This window comes from Anas platyrhynchos, chromosome 13 (assembly GCF_047663525.1).
Source record: "Anas platyrhynchos isolate ZD024472 breed Pekin duck chromosome 13, IASCAAS_PekinDuck_T2T, whole genome shotgun sequence".
NCBI lineage: Eukaryota > Metazoa > Chordata > Aves > Anseriformes > Anatidae > Anas > Anas platyrhynchos.
The window spans coordinates 761,504-783,723 of NC_092599.1; the positions used below are offsets into that span (position 1 = coordinate 761,504).

Here is a 22,220-nt window from a genome sequence, read left to right on the forward strand (position 1 = left end):
GCTGCAGATGTTTCTGGCTGGTGCAGCCTCCCCAGCCCTGGGTCCCCTCCCACCACGATCCAGGGCTGTTGCGGTGCCTCCCGGCCATCCCGCGGTGTGAGCAGCCCGCGTGTCCTGGCGGTTCCCGGAGCTGCTGTGTGAGCGCTGGCTTTGACTCCTCGCTGGGTTCCTCTGTGCTTTTGTCCGGTTCCATTTAAATGGTTGCATTGCCACTACTGTACATGTATGTGCCATATAGCTCAGGGACTGCTGCAAGAAGTAGCTGTACTCTAAGATGCTGTTTAAACATCCTCTTGCTGTAGTCCTTTTGGGCCAGGCCCCACCTTCAGCAATCCTGGGCTACTCCTGGAGTAATGCTGCTGCTGCCCAAAGCCTCGGCCTCTGCCAGCGGCCCTGGGGCTTGTGGTGCGCAGGTTGTGTGGGGAATGACGGCAGGGCATCGATCCCACTGGGCACAGAGGTGTTACGGGGTGTACAGAGGTGTTACGCACCGAGGTGGCACCTTTCTCTGCAAGAGTAAAGATTCATGGCTTTAAATGGATATTGCTGGCCTCATCCGCTGCCGTGGGTGTTGTGTGTTTTGAACCCAGAGCACCGCTGGCATCCCTCCTACTCCAGAGGAGGGGGCCTGGCTGTTGGCTGCTCCCTGCTGTGCCCCCCCTTCGCCCTTCCCCACTTTGTTCCCAGTGAGCTGCCGGCTGTGCTCCCGACGGGGCGTTGTGAGCCCTGTCCTGACCGACCCATTCAGTGCCTGTGCTTCAGCTCAGTTCTGCTCTGCGTGCTCCGCAGGGGTTGGACGTCTGGGCTTCTGGCTGCCCCCAGCAGGACGTGCACACCCGTGAGGACACACACACCTGCACATGTACGGCTCCTCTGCTGCTGGCTGCATGGCCGCCCGCTGTGGTTGGAGCTGTGCTGTGTGTGCAGGGGGCTGCTGCAAGATCCTGAGTCAGTGCTGACTGGCAAGGCAATTATTGTTACGAGAGAAGGAAAATTGCTCTCCAGAAAGAATTACTGACTACAGGAGGGAGGCTGTCATACGGCTGGCTTTTCTGGACAGCTCACAGTTTAGGCCAAGGCTTGTTGGAGACTGAAATCAAAGAAAACTTTTCTCTATGGTGAAGGTGAACTCGATGTTGTACAGACTGAAAAATGGACCTCTGAGAGCTGGCGGCAGCTGGGCCGTGCAGCAGGGGGTTTGCTGCTCTGCCCCAGTTTGTAGGTGGGACTGAGCTCGCCGGGATGGCGCTCTGAGGAGTGACTCCCTGCTGGGGGAGGACAGCAAAAGCCTCTCTTGAGGGACTTCTGAAAACTGCAGGATGCCGCCGATGTCTCTCAAAACAGCTCAGATCCCTGAGTGCTTCTGGTAGGAAGTTTGGAGCCAGGTTTGTGGAGCTGGCTCCTCTTGGCATCAGGCCCTCCTGCCTCATCTTCCGATGGAAATGTCTGCAGTTACCTTGACACAGAATGGGTGTTTCTTCAGTTATTGGAAGAAAAGGTATAAAATGACTAAATTCTGCTTTATGTTTTTCCTCTCTTCTCTAATAATGCTGAACATCTTGCCAAGTTCTTTAGAAAACAGTGCAGTCATCAGCGCATTGAATTCATTAGGGGCTGGCATTTAGGCACTCAGTATGTGAGAGCTGCTGACGCCCCACGGAAAAATCTGCAGTCCGTTCACTTGAGGACCAGTTTTGCTTATGGATTTATCTGGGTGTTTTTTTGTCTATGCTTGAGTTCATTTTGAAATTTGAAATTCTGTTTCTGTTTTTAAATCAAACATAATTGCAACACACCATCACATTTGTTGTCAGACAGTCCTGATCCGTGGAAAGTTTTGGTCCTGAGGCTATTAATATTAATTCTATTTTTTCCCAGTTGCTGTCCAAGGACAGCAGGCTTTCCAAGCAGGGAGAAGTTGCGTGCATTTGGGAGTGCTGCATGCTGATGGAAGAAAACGGGGTGCTTTGCTTCACCCAAAGCTTGTCCTGCATTTCTGCTGCACGGTGCCTTTCCAGCGCGAGCAAGTCTGCTTGCAGCTGACGGTGTGTGAGGAAAGCAAGCAGTCGGTGGCTTCTGCAGGTGCAGCCTGCAGCAGCCCCTGCCAAACGCCACCTCCCCGCCGGCCGAGCAAGCGCTGCTACGTGGCTCGCAAGCAGAGCGGGCTGTGAGCAGCAGCCTGCGAGATCCTCGGCTGTGGGCCTTCTCGGTGGGAGAGTTTTGACTCGTTCAAGTGCTTGACCAGCTTAATGACTTCAAGCCTCCATTGTCGCCACCTCAGCTTTGATCCGTGTTCCCGGGAGCTGTGTGGGAGCTGCCAGGCTCTGCCTTTGTTCTGCACATAGGCCGGGCGGTGCTGCACAGAGCCTCTCCCCATCTGCGGAGGGGCTGAACGCCGCCAGCCTGTGCCAGCATTGGTGGCGTTGGTAGGGGCACAGAGCCCTCCCGGTGGGGAGGGGAGGCTGCTGGAGTCCTGTTGGACCTGAGGATTTCTTCCCTCCTGCTACGTGGGAGCGGTGTGCTGGAGCATCTCCTCTCAGTGGGTAAAGGCCCGTCAGAACAGTGCGACCTTGGGTGTGCTGTGACTGTCCCAGCACACTGTTTTGAGCAAAACCGTGTTTTTTTAGGACTGTTCCTACATCCCCAGTGATAGTGTTCCGGACACGTGAACTGGGCACGTTCTGCTGTCAGTTGTCTCCTGTTAGTACTTTAATTCATAAAATCGTGATGGTGTTTAGGTCCTGACAGGGGCTTTATGGAAGGGGAAGTGTAGAGCTTCAACTCTCACTTCAGCTCTGCCTTGTCAGAGACACCTGGAGTGACGAGGACTTGCCCAGCCCTGACCCCAAACTCCCCTTTTAAAAAAATTATTTTACAAAGCTTTCTTCAAGCCAGCAGTTTTTGTGTGCTCTGGTAGGAGTGCTTTGGTTTGAGGCTGCCAGTGGCTGCAGACCAAATGTGATGCTTTTTGCACGTACAAAGCAGGAAAAGGATGATTTTATTTTTTTTTCCTCCAGGATCCTCTCTTGCTGGCAGCCTTTACAGCAAGCTCAGCCAAACCTCTCCTTCCTGAAGCAATGCCATAAATTGGGGCTGGCATTTGTCTTTCTAACACTACCGTTGCAGAACACAGACACTGCAACGCATCTGCTGCGTGCGGGGGAGTGTTCGTTAGGAGGCTGACTAACGAAGTGCATCTCTGAAGCAGGAAGGACACAGTTGTACTGGGGCACTGGTGTTAGTTGCAAGAAGGTGTTACAGGCAAGGCGGTGTGAAATATGCTTCTGAGCAGGAGGCCAGGAACAGCCCTGCGGCTCACTGCCATTCCCTTGTCACTTGAGCTTGTATGTAAAAAAAATAGATTTCTCTTTGTTCATCATTTGTTGTGCGTATTTCCTTTCTGACCTATAAAGAGGGCTAGTAGACGTGCTAGTGCAAACTGCTCTGAAATTCTTTGAAGGAAGAAACAATGATGAGAAAGAGATGTTTTTCGTAAGATAAGGCAAACGTGAAGTTTCTTTTAACCAGAAAGAAACGAACGCAGTTTCCTGGAAGCTGTGTCTGCCAAAGCAGCGTGATGCCGCTTTGTCTGTAGGAACAGTGACAATCACAGGTGGCTTTTACAAAATAAATCACTTTTTGCCCCAGATCTGTTCCCACCAACTTTTCCTTGGCGTAGAGCACTCCTGTCTGGCGTCCTGCGTGCCTGCAGATGGCCTTGGCTTGCGTGCTGTTAGGCGCAGAGCCCATGGCCTGGAGGGGAGTGGGAAGCGAGGTGGCTGCAGGCAACTGCTCTGGAGCTTCCTCGGCTCTGGCTATTTCTCCAGATCGCCGTGCTGATCGCAGCTCTGGTCTCTCAGGATGCCTGGTCTAGTTTCTGCAGGCTGGAGAGGAGGGGGGTAGGAAGAGGAGGCTGCCGTGGCTGGCAGGGCTTTCTCTGCATGTGGCATTCCCTGTTACGGTGCCACTGCCCGGGGGCTGGAAGGTTGCTCAGGCAGACCTTGGCTTGTGTCGCTTTGCCGAAGGCTGCTGCATGCTGCCCCAGTGCAGGGGCATTGGCGTCTCGGTCGGGGAAGGCACAAATGTCTCCCTGCACCCTTCTGACCAGTGGTTGCTTGTGGGTGCGCAGGACCTGTCTGTACTGGGATGGAGGAGCAAACACATCTCATGAAAATAAGACTCCAAAGAGCAGGCCGTGCCACGCACACGTGTACACTGATGTCTGTGTGCATCTGTCAGCAGGGCTCCAGGAAGTGTGGCCGGTGGGAAAGAGCTGAGCTGGTTTATTTATCTGCTGGGTTTTCTGCAGAGGCGTTAGCTTTGCAGGGGAGTCTCATTAGAAACAAACCCGGCAGGTAACTGCAGAGAACGGGGAGGAAGAGGGCCCGTGAGCAGCAGCTGGAGAGCCGCAGTCGCGTTGCTTCTGCCGGGAAGCCGTGGCCCAGGGCACTCCTCGTGGTGCTCCTCATGGCTGCGGCCTTGGCTGGGGACACGCTGCCCCCCGCCTCCCTGTGCCCTGCGGGGCCTGCAGGGCAGGGAGTTTCTTCTGAGGAGGAAACTACTCAATTTAAGATCTAGTTTCACACGTTTTCACTTCCTTTTTCAGCAGTTACAAGCCAGGAGGTTACCTCAGAGCCCAGCACATGGTGCCCTAAGAGCCCACGTGGGCAAGAAGGCCCAGCCCGGCGCTGTGGTGTGGTGTGGTGTGATGGAGCCCCCCCTGCCGAGATGTGCCTGCCAGCGGGCCTGTCTCCTGCTGCACCCGCCTAAACTGGGGATTAAAGAAATGCATGAAAAAAGTTGAGCGAAAGAAAGCCAATGCTATAGGAGCTGGGTTTGGACTTGAGCAGTGTTTTTCTTCCCTATTTTTTAATTACTTTCTAAAGTCTGAAACTTCCAGCTTTGGATTAAAGGCTTGTCTCTGTGTTGCTAAGAGCCAAATACCTTGTCTGCTTCTGGACAGGATTGCCGATAGCAGCACATGTGAGGAGGGAGGCATGGTTACTCGCCATGAGCCATTTGCTCTGCTCCTTCCCCAGTCTCTCAAGCACCTCTGCCACCAGGGGTGCTCTGCAGGCAGTGCTTTGCTCCAGGTGCTCCCGTCTGCGTAGCTCCAGTGGCCCCACTGGCATTTTAATTCTGAACCAGGCCCAGCGCTGTGTTGGATGGTGTATGCAAGGGCTCTGCCGAGGGGAACGGTGCATATGGTTGAAAAACAGGATGGCAAAGTGCTAGAAAATACATAAGAGGCAGTTCTGTGTGGAAGAGGGTTGGGTGTTTAGTGAAACAAACACATGCTCAGTCTGGAGGAGAAAATAAAAGAAGCTTGGAGTCAAGTAGCCCTTGCAGTGTATTCCATATTTGTAGAAGAACTGGATTCTCCTTTGAGTCCAACTTGCCATATTATATTTGCAATAAACTATTGGGTCTAATCCCAGTTGTGAGGAAAATAATGGGTTTTGTTGCCAAGCATATTTTCTCACTTGTCACGAATCAGTGGGGTGAAACATATGTTACAGGAACAGCTCTCCTAGACTGTCCATTTTGGAGACCAGCTGAAGACATTGTTCTCCTGGACAGAGAGTTCAGCATCTTCTCAGGCACTAGGTTTCCTTCAAAATCACCTGTGTTCTTTGTGTGTATTGTTCAGGGCAGTAAATGCCGCAGCTCTTGGAGATCTCTGAGCCTTAGAGGCGATTCTATTTTATGGTGTTTAAAAATAATATTGTAGGTATCTTCTTTTTTTTTTTTTTTTTTTTTTTTTTAATGCATTTCTGTGTTTTTTTGCAAGCAACCTGTCTCAGCTCTGGGCTGCAGAGGTGCGGTGCAGGCCAGAGGAGGCCCGGTGCCACCACTGCTCCACTCCTGCCCGGGGCTGGAGCCAGTGGCCATGCCCAGGCCTGCTCCTTCCACCCCATGGGCGCTGAGCCCCTCAGCTTGGTCCCGCTGTGCAGAGGCAGCCGGGGCAGGAGGAGGTTCCTGGCAGCCTTCATCGCGCCCCGTTGCCAGAGAAACCCCGCTTTTGTCCGCGGCATCCGAGCAGCTGCCCGACGCTGAGCCTGGCGCTGGCGGGGCCCTGCGGCGGGGGCCTGCTGACAATGGGACCTCCTGGGGAAGGAGCGTGCTCGGCCTGGCGAGGCCAACCCTGCTGGGAGGCCCTGCGGGGCGAGGACAGAATCACAGAATTGTAGGGCTTGGAAGGGCCCTCCAGAGATCCTCGGGTCCAACCCCCGAAGGACGGGCAGGTCGCGTTGGCTGCAGCACCGCTGCGTGGCGGGGACCGTGCTGCTGGCCCCAGGCTTCCCTCCCGGCTTGTGCTGCCCTGCTGTGACTCTCAGTTTCAGTTCAGGCTGCCGACCCTCATGAGGTTTAACTTTCAGGCTTCTTCCACTGTAATTTTTTTTACCCGCTTTTCCCTGTGTAGGATTGGTTTTGCTTCATAAGCCTGTCCAAAACTTGTGATATGATGCTCATTTGTGGACTTTGTAACAGGTCTGTTTTATTTCAGATAAATTCTGAGTTACTACCTTAGTCAAATTAGAAACTTTCCTCATTAGAAACTTTGCTTAGATAAACAGTGAGAAATGCCTTCTTATGGCATTTCTGAGCTAGCGAGTGGTCTCCAGAACAGACAGGACTATTCAGGTATGATAACTCCTGCCGAACATAAAGCAGTTCTGGAAGGTGAGGTGACCTGCCAGCACATGCCGGTAGCAGTTCACGTCTGGGGGGATTATTGCCTTTTTTTTTTGGTTCACTTTTCTGCAGATGAAAGTTGCTCAGCCGCTGTGGAGGAGGGAGTGGTGTTTCTCTGCTTGGTGAGTCCATCACCAAGGTTGCCTTGGTTGGAATTTCCCTTGTTCCCTTTGCAAATGCCCTAAGCCTTACTCAGGGGTGTTTCCTTCTTTGTATCTTATTACCTCATCTCCCCATGAGACCAATTTTTTTTTTTTTACCCTGGATTCCTAAAGAAGCCAAGCACAGGCTGTTGCTCTGCGTTCATGTGTGACGCCCGCCAGTAGCTTTGGTGGCCAAAATTTGTCACACTGGGGCAAATACACAGATTGATGTAAAGGTTGTCAGGTTGTGAGCTTCGTGTTACAGGTATGACAACAGAAAGCGCTGCTATTCGTTATCAGGTTGTTTGCCCTCAGATGCGATGAGGAAAGGTGCAATTACCAACAGTGATTCTGCTGTTTAGCTTGCAGTTGTTTCACTCAGACTTACTTTGATTTTTTTGTTCAAGATTTTACTGTTTCTGAAGAAAGTAGTTGTTAGAGTAGATGTACATGGCAAAGTAGGGTGCCGATCAGCTTACAACCATAGCATCATTTAGGTTGGAAAAGGCCCATAACATCATCAGGTCCACCATGGATTTTGTGGGTGTGTGTTTGTTTCCAGTGTGGTTGATGCCAGTTAAGGAGCCTGGCCTTTATCAGCATTTGAGGTAAGAAGTATTGGAGCCAGGGGTTACTGGAAGAGGGAGAGACTTGCAGAATAACTTCTGGAGAACGTGGTTGTCTCGTTTACTGCATTTGCTAGGATGAAATCCTAGCTCCATTGAAGTTGGTGGGAGTTTTGCCACAGTTTCATCCATGGCCAGGATTTCAACATCGTGTTTGCGAGTTTCTGAAACTCAGAGTTTCTCTTGCCCAGGAGAATATATGAAATATATGAGGACACAGTAAGGGAATAATAAAAACAGATACCACTGGTAAAAGTTGCATTAAACTAGCAGCATTCATCCGGGGGTTTCATTGTTAGATTAAAAAAAAAAAAAAAAAGAAGGAAAATAACCTTCAGTAAACTGAGGGCGGACCCGGTGGAAGTAGCAACACGTTAATAATGAACTGGAACTGAGCGTACTGTATTCATCTTGACCTCTCCACACAAGCATGTTACTTCTCATTTGAATGCTCAAATTGGCCACAGTTAGTCCCAAAGAATTTTGTTCTTTGTAAAGCACTGCATCAGCTGTGTTGTCAGAGGTATGTTATTTGAACGCGTGTAATCACACTGCCTCTGTGCATCCTGCCAATATTGTCCTCACTGGGGAAGGGATGAGATGAGCAGTCTAGGATAGGAAAAAATGAGATTTAACCTGATCTACTGGCCAGCACGTCAGCATCAACCCAAGCAGCACTGATCCAAAGCCTTGAAAAACCTAGAGAAAGTGCCTGTTTTCATTGGCACGCCTGTGAATACCAGTTTCCAGCCTGAATGCAGCGCTCCCTGAAGATGGGAGGATTGGTCTTGCTGTGGTGTAGTCACGCTGGCTCCAGGATTTCTGAAGGTCTGTGTCTGAAGTCAAACACCAGTACCTCAGGTTCAGCTGGGTGCATTGCTGGTGCGAGCTGCCCTCACTCCGAGCTGCCGCAGTAAGAGTGGGGCTCAGCCGTTGTCATGCTGCCAGCCCTGTGCGCTGTAGCCAGAGAGAGCACTTTGGAGAAGGTCTGTATCAAGAAAACAATGACAAAAACACTTTTCCCCAGAGATCTTTCTTCCACTTTGTGCAACCGACCTCTGTTGACACTGGTTGAGCTCTGCCGCTGTGCACTGGCATCGTGGCGGCTGCTGCCTGATCGATGTCTGAGCAGCTGCAAATCCTCGTGTGGCAGCGTGGGAGCAGCGCCTGATGTTACAAAGGCCGTATAGAAAGGATTGCTTCCTCTCTGTAGATCTTTGCCGTTGTCTGTATTAGCAGTGTTTTGTTGCGAGTCATGCGCAAGATTTCAGCCGGGTTCAGTTTTGTAACTGGGTTGTAACAATCGCAATGTCAAAATACAGCTCCCCCGAGCCCAGGCCTCCTTCCACCGGTGTGTAGGGCCGCGGAGGAGCTGCCGCCCAGACATCCAGCCCAGCTGGCCACGAGCAGCTTCACGTCCCCAGCACGGTGTTGTCAGCTGCCATCCTCAGTGCAGTGACATCGTGTCCCACACCTCTGGCTGCCTGGCCCAGGACACTACGGTTTTTTGATTTCTCACCTGACTTTCTTCATGGCCAGTCTGCTCATCTCATGCTAGTACTGATTTAAATCACTGCTTTCTTGGGGCTGTTTCCACTTTGGGGCTGTTTCCACTCCCCTTCCTATATTTGTACCCAACAACTGCATACCCACTCAGCTCTCAGTTTTCTGAAAGGTTTTGAATAACTCCAAGTTTCTGGGTTGTGGATTTTTTTTTTGATTGCAATTTTTACTGTTGCCATTCATTTATATTTTATACTGTTGCCATTCATTTATAAACCTGCCGTAGCTTAGATGTCTGAGGTTTTTCTCGTAATAAGATTTTCTGGTAATCTTGGATTGACCGTGGGATCTGTCATCCAGGCTCTGCAAGGGCCGTAGGCTCCTGTCTGGGGAGATTTGAAAGTCTTGGAGGCTGAGGCTTTGCCCGGCTAATATTGGGTGTGAAGACACCAGTGCTCTGTGCTGCCTGGTGGGGTGTCCTGTCCCGTCCCGTCCTGCTCCGTCCCATACCGTCCCGCTGGCTGCCCTGCCAGCCTGTCCTCGGGAAGGGCTGCGGGACTGCCCTGTGTCCCCCCTGACAACCCCGTCCCTGCTGGCATCTCCCCTGGTCGGCCTGGCAGTAACGAGCAGTCAGTGGGTGCGGGGTGGGGTAATTAATTTGCAAATAGTTAGCAAAGCCAGCTCCCCAGGACTTCTGAGTGCAGCTGTTCCGTGTCTCGGCTGGATTAGCAGTCCTGCCGTTCGTCCGAAGCGTTGTTGCTGTGCCTTCGTTTGCCAAGGAATTTTGTTTTCTCCGATATCCCTGCCATTGTATTTCAGAAGAGCTGAGGCAATAATTTGTCTTGCTTTTGCTGCCTCTGATTCTGCATTTTAAGTGGCAGGACTGCTCACGCTGCAAACTGCTTTCTTACAAACAGAGCCAAACAAACTGGGGGAAGAAGCAGCAAACGTGGAGAGCCGGTTGTTCAGCGGAGTTCAGGGAACTCGGGGGGCTTTTTAGCGCACTTGTTGGGAGAACAGCTCATTTTGGCCTTCTTACTTGGCCCTGTTTGTGGTTTCATATATTGTGTATGGAACTGTGGGATTATTTCACACAAACTGGTGTGGAAATGTGACCAGCCACACGACTTTCTTCATGCTTTGCTTCCTGCTTTTTGGCAAATGCTTTTAGCTCGTCCTAAAGCAAACGTTCCTGCAAATTTCATGTTCAACAACACAAATTGTGAGGCAGCTCTACTCCTGGTGGACTTGTGGTGTTTGTGTTTACGTCCTAATGGTGATGGATAAAAGCCAGAGCTGGAGAGTTTTTCTAGTGAGGTTTGCTTGTCATGGCAAGGAGCCTTTTTTCGTCCTAGCAATGAAAGCCATAAGCGTGGGGTTTAAAAATAAATAAATAAGAATATTGTTTTGGAACCAAGACAGAGTCCAGGCCGAGCTTGGGCTATGTCTTTGAGACGTGTTTAGCACCGTTTAGACGGCCAGCCCGGGCACGGGCAGGAGGGGTGCTGTGGCGGCGAGCTGTGGGGTGGAGGGGATGGTCCCTGTGTGGCGGCGGGTGCCCGGTGGGCTGCCAGCGGCTCGGCTCCTGCTTGTGGCCTTCGCTGTGCCTCCGGAGAGCGTGAGCTGTCCTGTGCCCAGCTGCCTGTGCTTTGGGCTTGTCTCACTCAGGTCTCTCCTGAGAAGCATTTCTCTGTGAGGCGAGTCGGCTGAGTCGAGCCAGGGCGGTGTGAGGCCTGCAGGCTGGGCTGGTGCCCATCATGGCACCCGGGGCGCTGGTTGTGCCCTCCTCCTGTCCTCCTGCCCGAGGGAGGCCGCAGGGCACCGGGCGCTGTCGGCGGGGCTGGGCCCGGCTCCACCTCGAGGCAGGACATACGGGTGTCCTCCGAGTGCGCCGTGTTCCCTAGGCAGCAGGAGGAAGGGTGGAAAAAGGCTTTTCTGCCGGCCTGGATTGTTCATTATTTTCTGAAAAGGCTACTTAAGAGCAAGTGCGTTTTAATTGAAACGAGGGTGCCCCTTGCATGCAGCAGAGCAGTAACTATGGGAGCCGGGGAGCAGTGAGGAAGGCTCTGTCAGGTGCCACGCTCGTGAGTGACTGACTCACGGAGACCTCTGGAGCTCAGAAGAACATCATTTTCTGTGTTAGTGCTGCTGCCTGCTGCATTAATGATGCCAGTAACCCTTAATTTTGTTTCCAACTGCAACCCTTTCCTGTTTAAAATGCGCCACGAGTCCTAAGGGTGAGTGGCCTCCACCTGCCTGTGTGGCGGCTCGGCGCCCAGTGGCTGTGGGGTGGCGGCTAATGGGCTTGCTGCCGCAGTGTCCTCAGGTGCTGCTGGCCCCAGTGAACTTGTGCAGGGGAGCTTGGAAATGTCACAGTGGTGCCTCACAGGCAAAAATTCTGCTGAAGACAGTCAAAATGTGCCTCTCTGGTGCCCGGCTGACCAAGAGCACCCTCGCTGCAGCCTCGCTGAGGTGCTGCTTGTCACTGGTGGCTGAGCTGCCTTGAATGACCGCTGCCAGAGACGAGGAGACATCATCGTGTCGGACACAAAGATCAAATGGGCAGCAGAAGCTCAGATCTGGGAAAAAAATAGGGAGATTTTTGAAACTGAAAAGACTGGGAAGCATTATTGATATTCGTTGTATTTCTGTGCATTGCCACAATTGTTAAGAGCTGTTCTAGAAACCACCTCAGGCTGTAATCCTCTATGACGAGGGAACTAGAGACCAAATTTGTGTTAAAAAAAAAAAAAATCTATATCAAACTTGCTCAGCAGAGCAGAGAGCTGTAAAGCAAGTCCTGTGTTGGCACCAGCAGGAGTGGGAATGTAAAATCCATATGGGATGTAATGAAATTTTCACTGACCTTGTGTGGGAAGGAAACTCTTGTCAGCAGGGGAATGTGAAGGTTTTAAAAATGTTTTCTTACGAAACCGGTACCTTTGTATCCTGGAGGAACGTAGCAGAGATGTTTAGGAGGCTTAATCCACAGGCAGCTCCCCTTTCCCCCCTGAGCTCCGGTGAATGCCACCGCTCGCTGCCCAGGGCTTGGTGGCACGGAGCAGCGCCGTGTCACCATCGTGCTGACCCAGGGGAGCCGTCTCCGAGGAGCTGTGCGGATGGCAGCGCCAGCTGGCCATCTCGCATCCCAAAGCTGGGGGCTGCAGGAAGCCACGGCTGCGTAGGTGGCCGTGAGGTGTCACCGCTCAGAGCAGGCTTTCTGATGACAGCAGAGCTGCAGTGCTGCGTACACGAGACCTTTCTGAAAAGCCTGGGCTGTTTTTCAGCAGCAATTGCAGTCCCAGCTACCAAGGACGGGACCAGCCTTCAGGCGTGACGCCTGACTTCTGCAGCGTGGAAGCTTCTCCAGGCGTTGCAGTCCATGTCTGTAGCAAACCCAGGGTTCCTATTGCCCCATGGTGTTAAAGCAGCCTTGCCCCATGTAGCAGAAGCAGCGGTGAAGCGCTCCGGGTGCCCCTGTGCGGCTCCTGCAGAGGCACCGTGCAGCACCACAAGCTGCGTGTGGGCCAGGCTGTGGGGCAGATCCCAAAGAGGTCGGCGTGTCCTCAGCGCTGGCTCTGTGCAGATGCCCAGGGGGATCCCGCGGCAGGTGACTGATTAAATTTGGCGTTACCTTTTTGTTTTCAGCACGCTCATTATTTCCAAGGAGCTTTTGCTTTTAGGTGACCTTCATGCAGCCTGCAGCCTCCGGTCCCGTTCCTGCCCTTGCTAAATGACCCAGTAACAAGGTTGCTGCGGGTGCCCTTGTTCCTGCAGCTCTCTGAGCTCACCTGCCAGGCTCGGAGGGGCTTGCTGTTCGGTATGTGAAGGGATGTTGAAGAAGAACACATCCTTACCACAGCAGTTTTAACCTCCTCCACGTGGGATCCTTGCGAATTTAAAGAGCTCGGAATTGTCCATAAATTGTTTATGATTTCAGGCAGTGCTCTGCATGGCTATTATGTAAAACTTGGTCAGTTCAGCAGCCAGCACGGAGCAGTGACTGCTGCTGTGCCACTGCAGCCACCAGCTCTGCAGGGCGGGGGGTGAGGAGGAGTGCCCCTATCGCACCGGCTTTCTGCAGTTCCTTGTCAGCTTCTCTGCAGGTGTTCAGGTGACATGAGAGCAAGCAGCGTGTTGGTTTGTAAGTGAAGATTTCAGAATTGCAGGTGGTAATAGACAAATTGAAGCATCATCATCTGGTTTCAAATAGGCAGTTGAACAGCTCTGAGGGTCTGTGTACTTATGCAGCTGTTTATGTTGACAAAGAACAAGGTTTTAATATGAGGCTGGTGAATGAAATTCTTCAGCTCTCACTTGGAAAAAAAATCTGTTGACTTTAATAAGCCTTGGATTAAATCTCAGGCGCGTGAGGGAGCCTGCTCTAGCAATGCCTGTGAGATTTCCTCTATGACAAGACAGACAACCCTCCTGTGAGTGTTTGTTGCTTACGCTGTGTTTTCTTTTCCTCTTGTGTGCATTCAGAGATCCGCACTCAGCTGGTGGAGCAGTTCAAATGCCTGGAGCAGCAGTCGGAGTCGCGCCTGCAGCTGCTGCAGGACCTGCAGGAGTTCTTCCGCAGGAAGGCTGAGATAGAGCTGGAGTACTCCCGGAGCCTGGAGAAGCTGGCTGAGCGGTTCTCCTCCAAGATACGCAGCTCCAGAGAGCACCAGTTCAAGTAAGCAGCGTTTGCAGGAGCAGGGGGGTGCAAAACCATGGGCTGGACACTGGTTCAAGCGCTAGGTCTGAGAGCTTTTCAGGACTTTTGCTGCAGCAACACTGAGCTGTGCTGCATGAGTTGGACTTCCTAGGTACTTCTTTGAGCAGTAGAATAAAAAATGTGGACTGGGGGCTTGGAAGGAGTCATGGCCCTTGTATTTTTTTTTTTTAAAGGCTTGAATTCGGTCACTGATTTGATTGTGTGAATAATGGTAGGCCCATTTCATAAACCCTGGTTTCTGTGCGCAGCCCAATCTTTCAGTTTCAGAATGCTTCCCATTGCTCATAGATCTGCTTACAGGCTCAGGCTTGGAAGCAGCTTCTGGAAATCTAATTTATTACAGTTTTTTTGAAAATGAAATATGTATGCTTTCCATGTAAATATTTTAAAACAAAGCTTTGAAATAGGACGTATGAGTTGGATCTGGAATAGTGTGAAACTCAAACTGATGATGAAAATTACAAAATCCCTGAATGTGTGAACGTGTGCAAGTTTTCAAAAGCAGCCTCTCTTCAGTGTAACCACACTTTCAAGCTTGCCTAAAACGAGAGATCCAAAAAAAGGAAACTCGAGGCAGGATCTGAGCCTGGAGGTGAGCGGGTTTTGCAGCCAGGATCTGGAGTCAGTGCTGCTGGTGGCCGGGACTCCCAGGCTCCTGGCCACGCCGCGGTCCTCTCGGAGGAGCTGCTCCCTGGTCTCCTGCACCCCACGGGCGTGCTCCCCGCGGCCTGTCGGGATGGCAGGCTGGGATCTGCAGGACAAGGCTCTGTGAGCACATGTGCAATTCAGCAGCCGCCGAGCTCATCGTCAGAGCTGCTGGCTGCGTTCCTCGCGAGGACCAGAGAGAGAGAGCGAGGACCAGCCCTCCCTGGCTCCTCTTGGGGCACGGGGCTCCTGCTGGCAGTGCGAGCGGTGCGCCCGTGCCCTGGCCATTGGGGTCTGGGTGCTGGCACCACGCAGCAGCACTGCAGCACGGAGGCTGGTGCTCCCTGTGGCTGGTTCCCCTGCAGTGCTTTGAAATTCCCGGCCTTTGTCTCCCCACTGGCAGCTGCATCCGTAAAATATTCTTTCAACAGGGAGCGTGTCCTTTGCTGGAGATGAAGCTGGTGTAATTGGCCAACTGCAGCCACTTTCCTAGAAAACAGGTCTTTGCCTGTCGGATGCACTTAGCTTGCTAGCCCCTGGCACTTTGTGATCTTTCTGACCTCCTGTGATTATTTTTCCCCATTTCAGCCACAACAGCAGCAATTTCTGCTGTTTCATTACCGAATCCTATTTATTCCATATTACTAAATCCCATTTAATCTGTTTACTCGGTCTCTCCAGTGAGCAAGGATTTGCTGTTGTCTTATGCATAAGTCTGCTCAACATGAGCTGCTGTTCAGGTTCTCTCTGTCCTTTTTGCAGCTGACTGCTGCTTGTCAGCTGTGCATCTTGTATGTCAGGGATAATGATCCTGGGGAAGGAGCTGTTGGGTGTGGGCTCACAAAGTTGTTCTTCGAAAGATGATCACCTGCGAAGGCCACCTGTGTGTGTGCCTCCTGTCAGCTGAGAGCCGCATCAGGGCACTTCTGAGAGAGCTGGGGGCGTTGCTTATCTTATGTCAGATGCCAGGAAGGTGCTCTGTACTGTGCAGTGTCCGCAGGTGACTGATTCTCTGCTTCTATAAAACACCCAGACCCCAGGGCCCAGTGCTTTGCAGGGTGTTGGCAGCGTTCATAGGGTCAGCTGGATTTGTGCACGCTTCTGCCCAGTCCTCGGATGCCTCGCTCCGTCTCAAGAGAGGGACACCAACATTTTCTGTCCAAACCTCTTTGTCCCTACCTGTTGGTAGGTTCATGTGCAGCGTGTTCATCGCAGAGGAAGGCAGTGCAATGCCACTCACAATGCCTTGTTCAGAGGGTCTCAGCGTGTGGCTGTCGCACAGGGGTGTTCTGCTTTGCTTGTATCATTTTTGAAAATTTTGATTTGCTTTAATACTAAATACAATGCGTGGGAAAACAGCGCAGGCTGGTTGTAGTGTTGTTGAAATGGAATGTGTCAAGATTACTCGCTCTCATTATGTGTGAAATACTCACAGAAATTTCCCTCAGAGGAGAGTTTTTCTGACCCCTCTGGCTTCCAGGCGGGTCGGGGGCTCGGATGCCCCTCGGATGCTGTCCCGGCAGAGCCAGGCGTGGACGTGCTCGCTCTCGTGGCGCTCTGGCTCCGGGGCACTTCTGGGTTTCCCAGCCCGCCATGTGCTGCAGTTCACGGGAGCCTTTGTTGTCTGCAGCGTGGGCTGGATTAACGCGGCGGTAAATATTCAGCATACATGAATATTTCCATGTTGTGCACAGACACTTCGTGTTAACATTGGATTTAAAACGTTTTCTCCAGCACTGTTTAGCGGACTAAATGCGATGCAACAGATTGCGTGGCAAATGGGCTCTGTTCTGAGAGGAAAGTGACAGCTGTATTAATAGCACAAAGAGGAAAGAAGCAGCAAAACTCCCGTCCCTGGCAGAGCCTCGAAGGGATTGCTGCCTCCCTGACCTCACTGCTTCATCGTAGGGAAGAGGCAGGTTTCCCATCTCATCCAGACCAGTGGATGGCGAGGAAGGGTGTGCTCCTGAATTACCAACCCGCTCTGCAGGGCTGTGGTTGCCTTCCAAGAGCCCTCCTTCTCCTAGTGGCCACCAAGTGGCTTGCTGCTCTGCCCCAGCTGCTCTGAGCGGCAGGCCGGGGCCGGGCCCCGCAGCGGTGCTGTTTGACCACACGCGTTTTCCCCCTGCTCAGGGCTCCAGGGCTGCCAGCCATGCAGGGCAGCTCCACGGGCTGGCAGAGGGCACGTCCCAGGCCAGTTCTTCTGGAGCCCTACCAAAACCGGGGGCGGTTCCAGCTACACCCGCCTCAGCAGCCGAGTTACAAGGTAGGGGCATTGCTACAGCTCCGAGCTGACCTGGGCAGACGCAGCAGTGATGGAGAGACGTGAGGGTGAGCAGGTATTGCCCTTCAGCAAGGGCCAGCGTGAGTCACTGGCGCTGGGGTAGGGGAGGGTTGGCTGGAGCCAGTTACGCTGCAAGTCGTTATGCCAGGGTAATTAATTCACCTGTGTCTGGTGCCATATCAGCATTGTGCTTGGGACAAGTCCAGTGCTCAAAATAAAACCTGTCAAAGTACTGCAGATAAACGGGTGGCTGTCGTCTGACTTGTCTGGGATTCCAAAGGTTGGGGAAATTGTGGAACCGCTCTAAGACTTTGCTTTCTCCCTGACAATTAGGGCAAGATCTGGCCCCCTGGTTTAGTGGCAGAAAGCGGGGCTGCAGCCCTGCGGGGTGGGTGCTGGCGGAGAGCTGGTGCCTGCGAGGCGAGGCTCTGGGCTGTGTTCTGTGCCTGGCAGCTGCACCCTGCAGCCTGTGCCGCAGGGAGCCGAGGGGCTGGCAGGCAGCACGCGGGGCTCGGGTGGGGACACGGGGCTGTGCCTTGCTGGTGTCACCTCCACTTTGCCGCGTGGCTTCTTTCTCTGCAGGGATGAACATGAGACTCGTGGTGCTGTTTTCTCATGAAAACTGCTTCTCTGTGATGTTTGTATCTGGGGGATGGAGCTCGCAGAAGAACAAGATGTCCTGGGACGTGCAGTAGGGTCGGTGGCTGGCAGTGCAGTGAGGGACAGCACGCAGCAGTGTGGTGGTGTTGGAGGGGGATCAGCTCTGATCTGACCAAATCTGAATGAACACAGTGAGACGAGAGTTACCACCGTTCCCCCCCCCGCCCCAGTACATATTTACATGGTGCCTGTTACCATAAACCCCTGCCCCCTGCTGAAGACCTCATACTGATACACCAAAATACCGAGTAGTGAGCTCAGTGATCCGAGCTAGCAGCGTCTAAAGCAGAAGAGCTGGAGGAGCTGGCATTGTGGCTGCTGCAGGGTCAGGTGCTTGGCCGTGTGCTGCAGTGTTTCTGTGTGAGGAGACGAGAGCAGCTCATGCTTTTCTCTGGGGGCATGGTGAATTCTGGCAGCTCTGTGCTGTTGAAGGAGGCAATGTTAATATGCTAACAGCATTCATTTGAAAATCGTGTGCCTTCTTGACTTGTTCCCTTGACATTTTTGCTTCTTTTCAAATTTCCCTAGGAAAGATCAGCACCTGCTTTCCCCTGTGAACTGCTGGTACCTGGTTCTGACACAGACCCGCCGAGAGAGCAGAGATCATGCCACCCTGAATGACATCTTCATGAACAATGTCATCGTCCGGCTGTCGCAGATCAGTGAGGATGTCATCAGGCTCTTTAAAAAGGTAACCCCCGCTGTGTTGGAGAGCCCTGCACAGGCAGAATATGTCCTTATGACCTAGTGTGTTTTGTTTTTGTTTTTTAAAGTCTTTTGTGGACTTCTACACAAGTTGGAAACTTTTTTTTTAAGATGGAAAATGAATTTACTTACTGGGCATTTGAATTTTTGAGACTGCTTTTTGCCCTATTTTTGGCATGGGAGTGTTTTAACATTATAAAACACTTGGAGACGCCCTAGAGAAAAGCCAGACTTGAAATCAGTTGGAGAATATTTGCTTTTTGATTGTGGTCCAGCAAGGCAGAGGGGATTAGTCCACAGAGATGGAGTCAAATTGCACCCAAAGCTGCAGCCAGCAGTGCTGGTGTGTGGGCACAGCCTGTCCCCTCTGCCCAACAATGGTGTAAATGGGCATAAGAAAGCCAGCGTTGCTGAAAAGCAGAGAAGGGTAACGAGACTTTTTAAGAAGTGTAGGTCACCTCTGGTTTTCTCACTGAGACAGGAGCTTGAACTCTGTAATGTGACAGTGTAAAGCCATAGGAAGGCAGGCCAAGTAAAATTCTCAGAGGCAACTTGCTGAAGAGATGGAGCAGGGCGAGCTCTGCGGGATGGCTGACTGCGCAGGAGAGGAGCTCTGAAGTCAGTGGTTATCTTGAAAGGATTATTTATTTGGTTTTCCTCAGTCCTCTCCCTTCTTCCTCTTTTTTGATTTTAACTTTTAAGACACAACACTTATATTACATAAAGTTGTTGCTCCTTTTTCATCCCTCCCCCATCCTCTGCCAAGTGAGGTGAAGTAGCACCAACTTCATCTGCAGCCTGCACAAGCCAGCCCCTGTTTTAATCAAAGGGAGGCTTTGCAGTTGGGTTGTGGGGATCTGTGGTTTCACTGGCATTTGTCCCTTGAGGCTTGAATTGTAGCAGGACTCACATGTCCCCAGGAATAATGATCAGCTAAATGGTTGAAAAGGCCTATTTTGTGTCATCATTTGCCCTTGATGTGGGTAGGAAGGTTGACATTTTTGGGGATACGCAGGTGATCTTTTAACCTATTGCACACTGTGCCCAAAGTGGAATCGGGCAGCACTTTGCAGCAGTGCTTGGTGAGAAACGTGTGTGGGAATAATAGCATCCTGATAAAAGGTTGTTTTAGATACGCAGTCCAGCCTTGCAGCTGGTGTTAGATTGCTCAGAGCAGGCGTCTTTCAGTATTTTACCCACTCTGGCTTGGAGTATAATGGCTAAAGCTCCTCAAGCACTCCTCCTGGGGAGACCGTGCTGCACAGGGCTGACAGGCAAATAAACCAACACCAGAAGGGTTAAAGGCATCCGCATCGTGGTTCAGCTGTTTGCTTTGGTCGCAGATTGCTTTTTGATGGTAAATTAGGGTAACATTTTTTTCCAGAGATGTCACTCGAAATTCCTCCCATCTAGAATTTATTAATGGGTTGTGACATGCTGCGGGAACGTGGAGGAGCTGGCAGGTTTTGTGCATTGTGCTTCCATTATGGAAATGTAAACAATCGCAGCAAAGCAGCAGCTCCGTACGATCTGGGCTTTGAGGACGGGCATAATTGAGAAGCAATCGATCATCGCCGCGGTAATTTGCCAACAAAGGTGCTGAGCGCTGAGATGCTTCTCCCTGTGACTTCCCCTGGTCTGCTCAGTGCTCTGTGGGCCGTTCGTTAGTAAATGGGGGCTCTGTGTTTTGTGCAGCTCCACTCAAGTGTTGTGCCCTCCCCGTGACCTGCAGCGTTTGCTCCCTTCCCTTCCCCTCGTCCTGGCGTTCGCCATTCATCGGCTGGACGCGCGTTTTGTGGTGAGAGCCAGAAAGCCTTCTGGAGTGACCCAAATCCAGGAGAGGAAGAAGTATGAGCTGCTGGGGTTGGGTTTGCAGCGTGTGAGCGGGGGCTGGCGCAGCCAGGTGTCTGCAGGGCTGAGCTCACTTCAGCTCAGGTCACTGCTGGCTGTGCTGGCTGCCGCTGGCCTTGCAGAAGGTGTAAGGTGATTATCAAACGCCAGAGGAGAAGGTGGTGGCTTACAGCACTCGGATCACTGATAAATCACTGGTCCATCACTGGTCCATCACTGGTCCATCACTGGTACATCACTGGTAAATCCGCTCTTGCAGGCTGTGGCTGTGGCTGGCCAGCTGTGCAGGTCGTGAGGCTGCAGGGCCACCCCCGAGTTGCAGAGGTGGTGGCTTTGCCCAGAAGGGACGCTGCGTTCCCTCCAACGCTGAGAGGAGCTCGCTGCCCTGGTGCCGGATGAACCGAGGGCTGCGGGTTTCTTCTGCGGAGGTTCAGCTCGGGCTGGTGGTGCTGGCAGCACAGAGCCTGCCTGCTGCGTCCCTGCCATGCTCCACTTCCTTCTGGGCTTAGTGAGGGACAACTTGGTTAGCTTTGAAAGTGAGGAGGAAGCCTTGTAGGGAAAAATGCAACCCCTCCTCTCATTGTTCGTTTCTTTTTAATATCACAGAGCGTTGTGAAATAGAGGGGAAAAAAAAGAAAACTACAGCCCCTGGGGGATCAAGTTAGACTGCAAGCTGTAGAAGTCCGCGGAGGACTCAGCAAGGGCTGGTTTTTCAGGACAGTGATGAGCTTTAGGGTTTTGATGAGGTTTGGTGGGGTGGAACATGGGTGTTTGTCTGCAGCCAGAGTTTGAAAGTGCTCCTCCCTGAGCATTTTTATACAGAGTCAAAGAGAAATTATAAAACCAGATGTCATGCTGGTAAATCAGGGTACATCACTGAAACCAATGGACCCACTTTGTCCATGGGCACTGCAGGCACTATATATCCCGTGTTGTGGCTTTAAAGCTTAGATGTGTTTAAGTTGTTAGTAAGGTGGTCCTGATATGTGCAAATAGCTTTTATTATTATTATTTTTATTTTTATTTAATTTATTTTTTTTAATTGAAAATAAAAAACAAAACTGCTGGCCCTAAGTGGGGGAAGTAAGGGATGGAGGACTGCAAGTGGAGTGTGCTGGGCAGTGTGTGAAGGGGCCGGCTGGCATCATTGGTCCCTACGTTGGGAGTGGCACGGGGGTTGCTTTGGTCTGCGAGGGTGCAGTGTCCCCCAGGGCCATCACGAGTGGTGCTGATTGTTTTTCTTCCTCTCCTGGTTGTGGAGGGTAGGAATTCCCGTCCTTTGTGATCTGGGAACGTGGTACGGTTTGGCTCACATCCTTTGAGCTCACGTCCTGCAGCTGAACCCCTGCAAACTGAAGTGTAGCGAGTAGCAGCTCGCTTGGGCAAGTGTCCTTGGAGCTTCCAGGCCGAGCTGTGCTGCTGGGGCAGGAGGAGATGATTCAGGCAAATATTAGCATAGCAATAGGCAGGCGATAAATGGAGATGCCAAGGCACAGAACTGCAGAGATCTGACTGAGTTCCTCGCTGGGCTGCATCGTGTCCCCTCGAGGCCTTGCAGCACTCCTCCTGGCGAGCCCTGGGCACGGGATGTGCTGCGGGGCCGGGCTGGCGTCCCCTCTCTGCCTCCTCCTGCGGCTGCTGCTTCCCGGCACAGGACAGAACACACACTGCAGACAGCATTGCTCTGTCCGAAATAACTGTGCTGTGGTATTCCCCAGCGAGAGGTTTAATTACGTGCCGTGACAGTGGATTTAATTATGTCCCGTACTGCCGTGCCCTGGATGGGGATTTAATGAAGAAGTGGTGTCTGTCTGGAAGGAGAGCTTTTCTTCTTCTTTAACCAAGTGGTCTTTGTTGTCCGTACTCACGTTGCTTCTTCCTGTCCCCATGTCTGCAGCAGCAGGGATTTTAACAGACCTGCTAAACTGAAGGAGTTGCTGTTGCGCTAAGCAGCCGTGTTTTTAGTGGGAATGGCAGCATGAAGCAAACAGCTAGGTTGGAGTTTGGGTTTGGTGAACGGTGCCAGGGAGTTTGGATGTGCTGCAGGACGTTCTGGCTTTGTCTCACATGAATATACAAACGGAATTTGCCTGTTACAAAGAGGGCAGACAGCAAGCTAGGAGGAGAGGTGAGGCTGTCAGCTTCTACCTGCCGGAGGTCGGGACAAGGCTGGGTGCTGCTCTGCTGCCTGCTGGGAGGCTTCTGGCAGTGCCGCGGATCCCTGTGGTCCCCATCGGTGCCTTCCAGAGGCTGGTGTGCAGTGTCTGTAAGCAAACAGGCCCCTAAACGTAGCACATGTACACACCTGTGGTCCCTCAGTGGCAATGTGACTCATGTGAACGCCAACTGAGCCATTTTTGTTGCTCTATTTAAGAGTCCAAAATTAG

The 22,220-nt window shown here is 52.1% G+C and overlaps 1 protein-coding gene across 3 annotated transcripts in view; it reads left to right on the forward strand.

Moving 5' to 3' along the window:
- Positions 1-22,220, forward strand: part of SRGAP3 (SLIT-ROBO Rho GTPase activating protein 3) — a 93,256-nt gene that overhangs the window by 27,457 nt on the left and 43,579 nt on the right. For all 3 annotated transcript variants that reach the window (XM_072044613.1, XM_027467398.3, XM_072044614.1), the window contains exons 2-3: positions 13,454-13,646; positions 17,806-17,968. In XM_072044613.1, the coding sequence (XP_071900714.1) occupies positions 13,454-13,646; positions 17,806-17,968 (356 nt within the window). The remainder of the gene's footprint in view (positions 1-13,453; positions 13,647-17,805; positions 17,969-22,220) is intronic.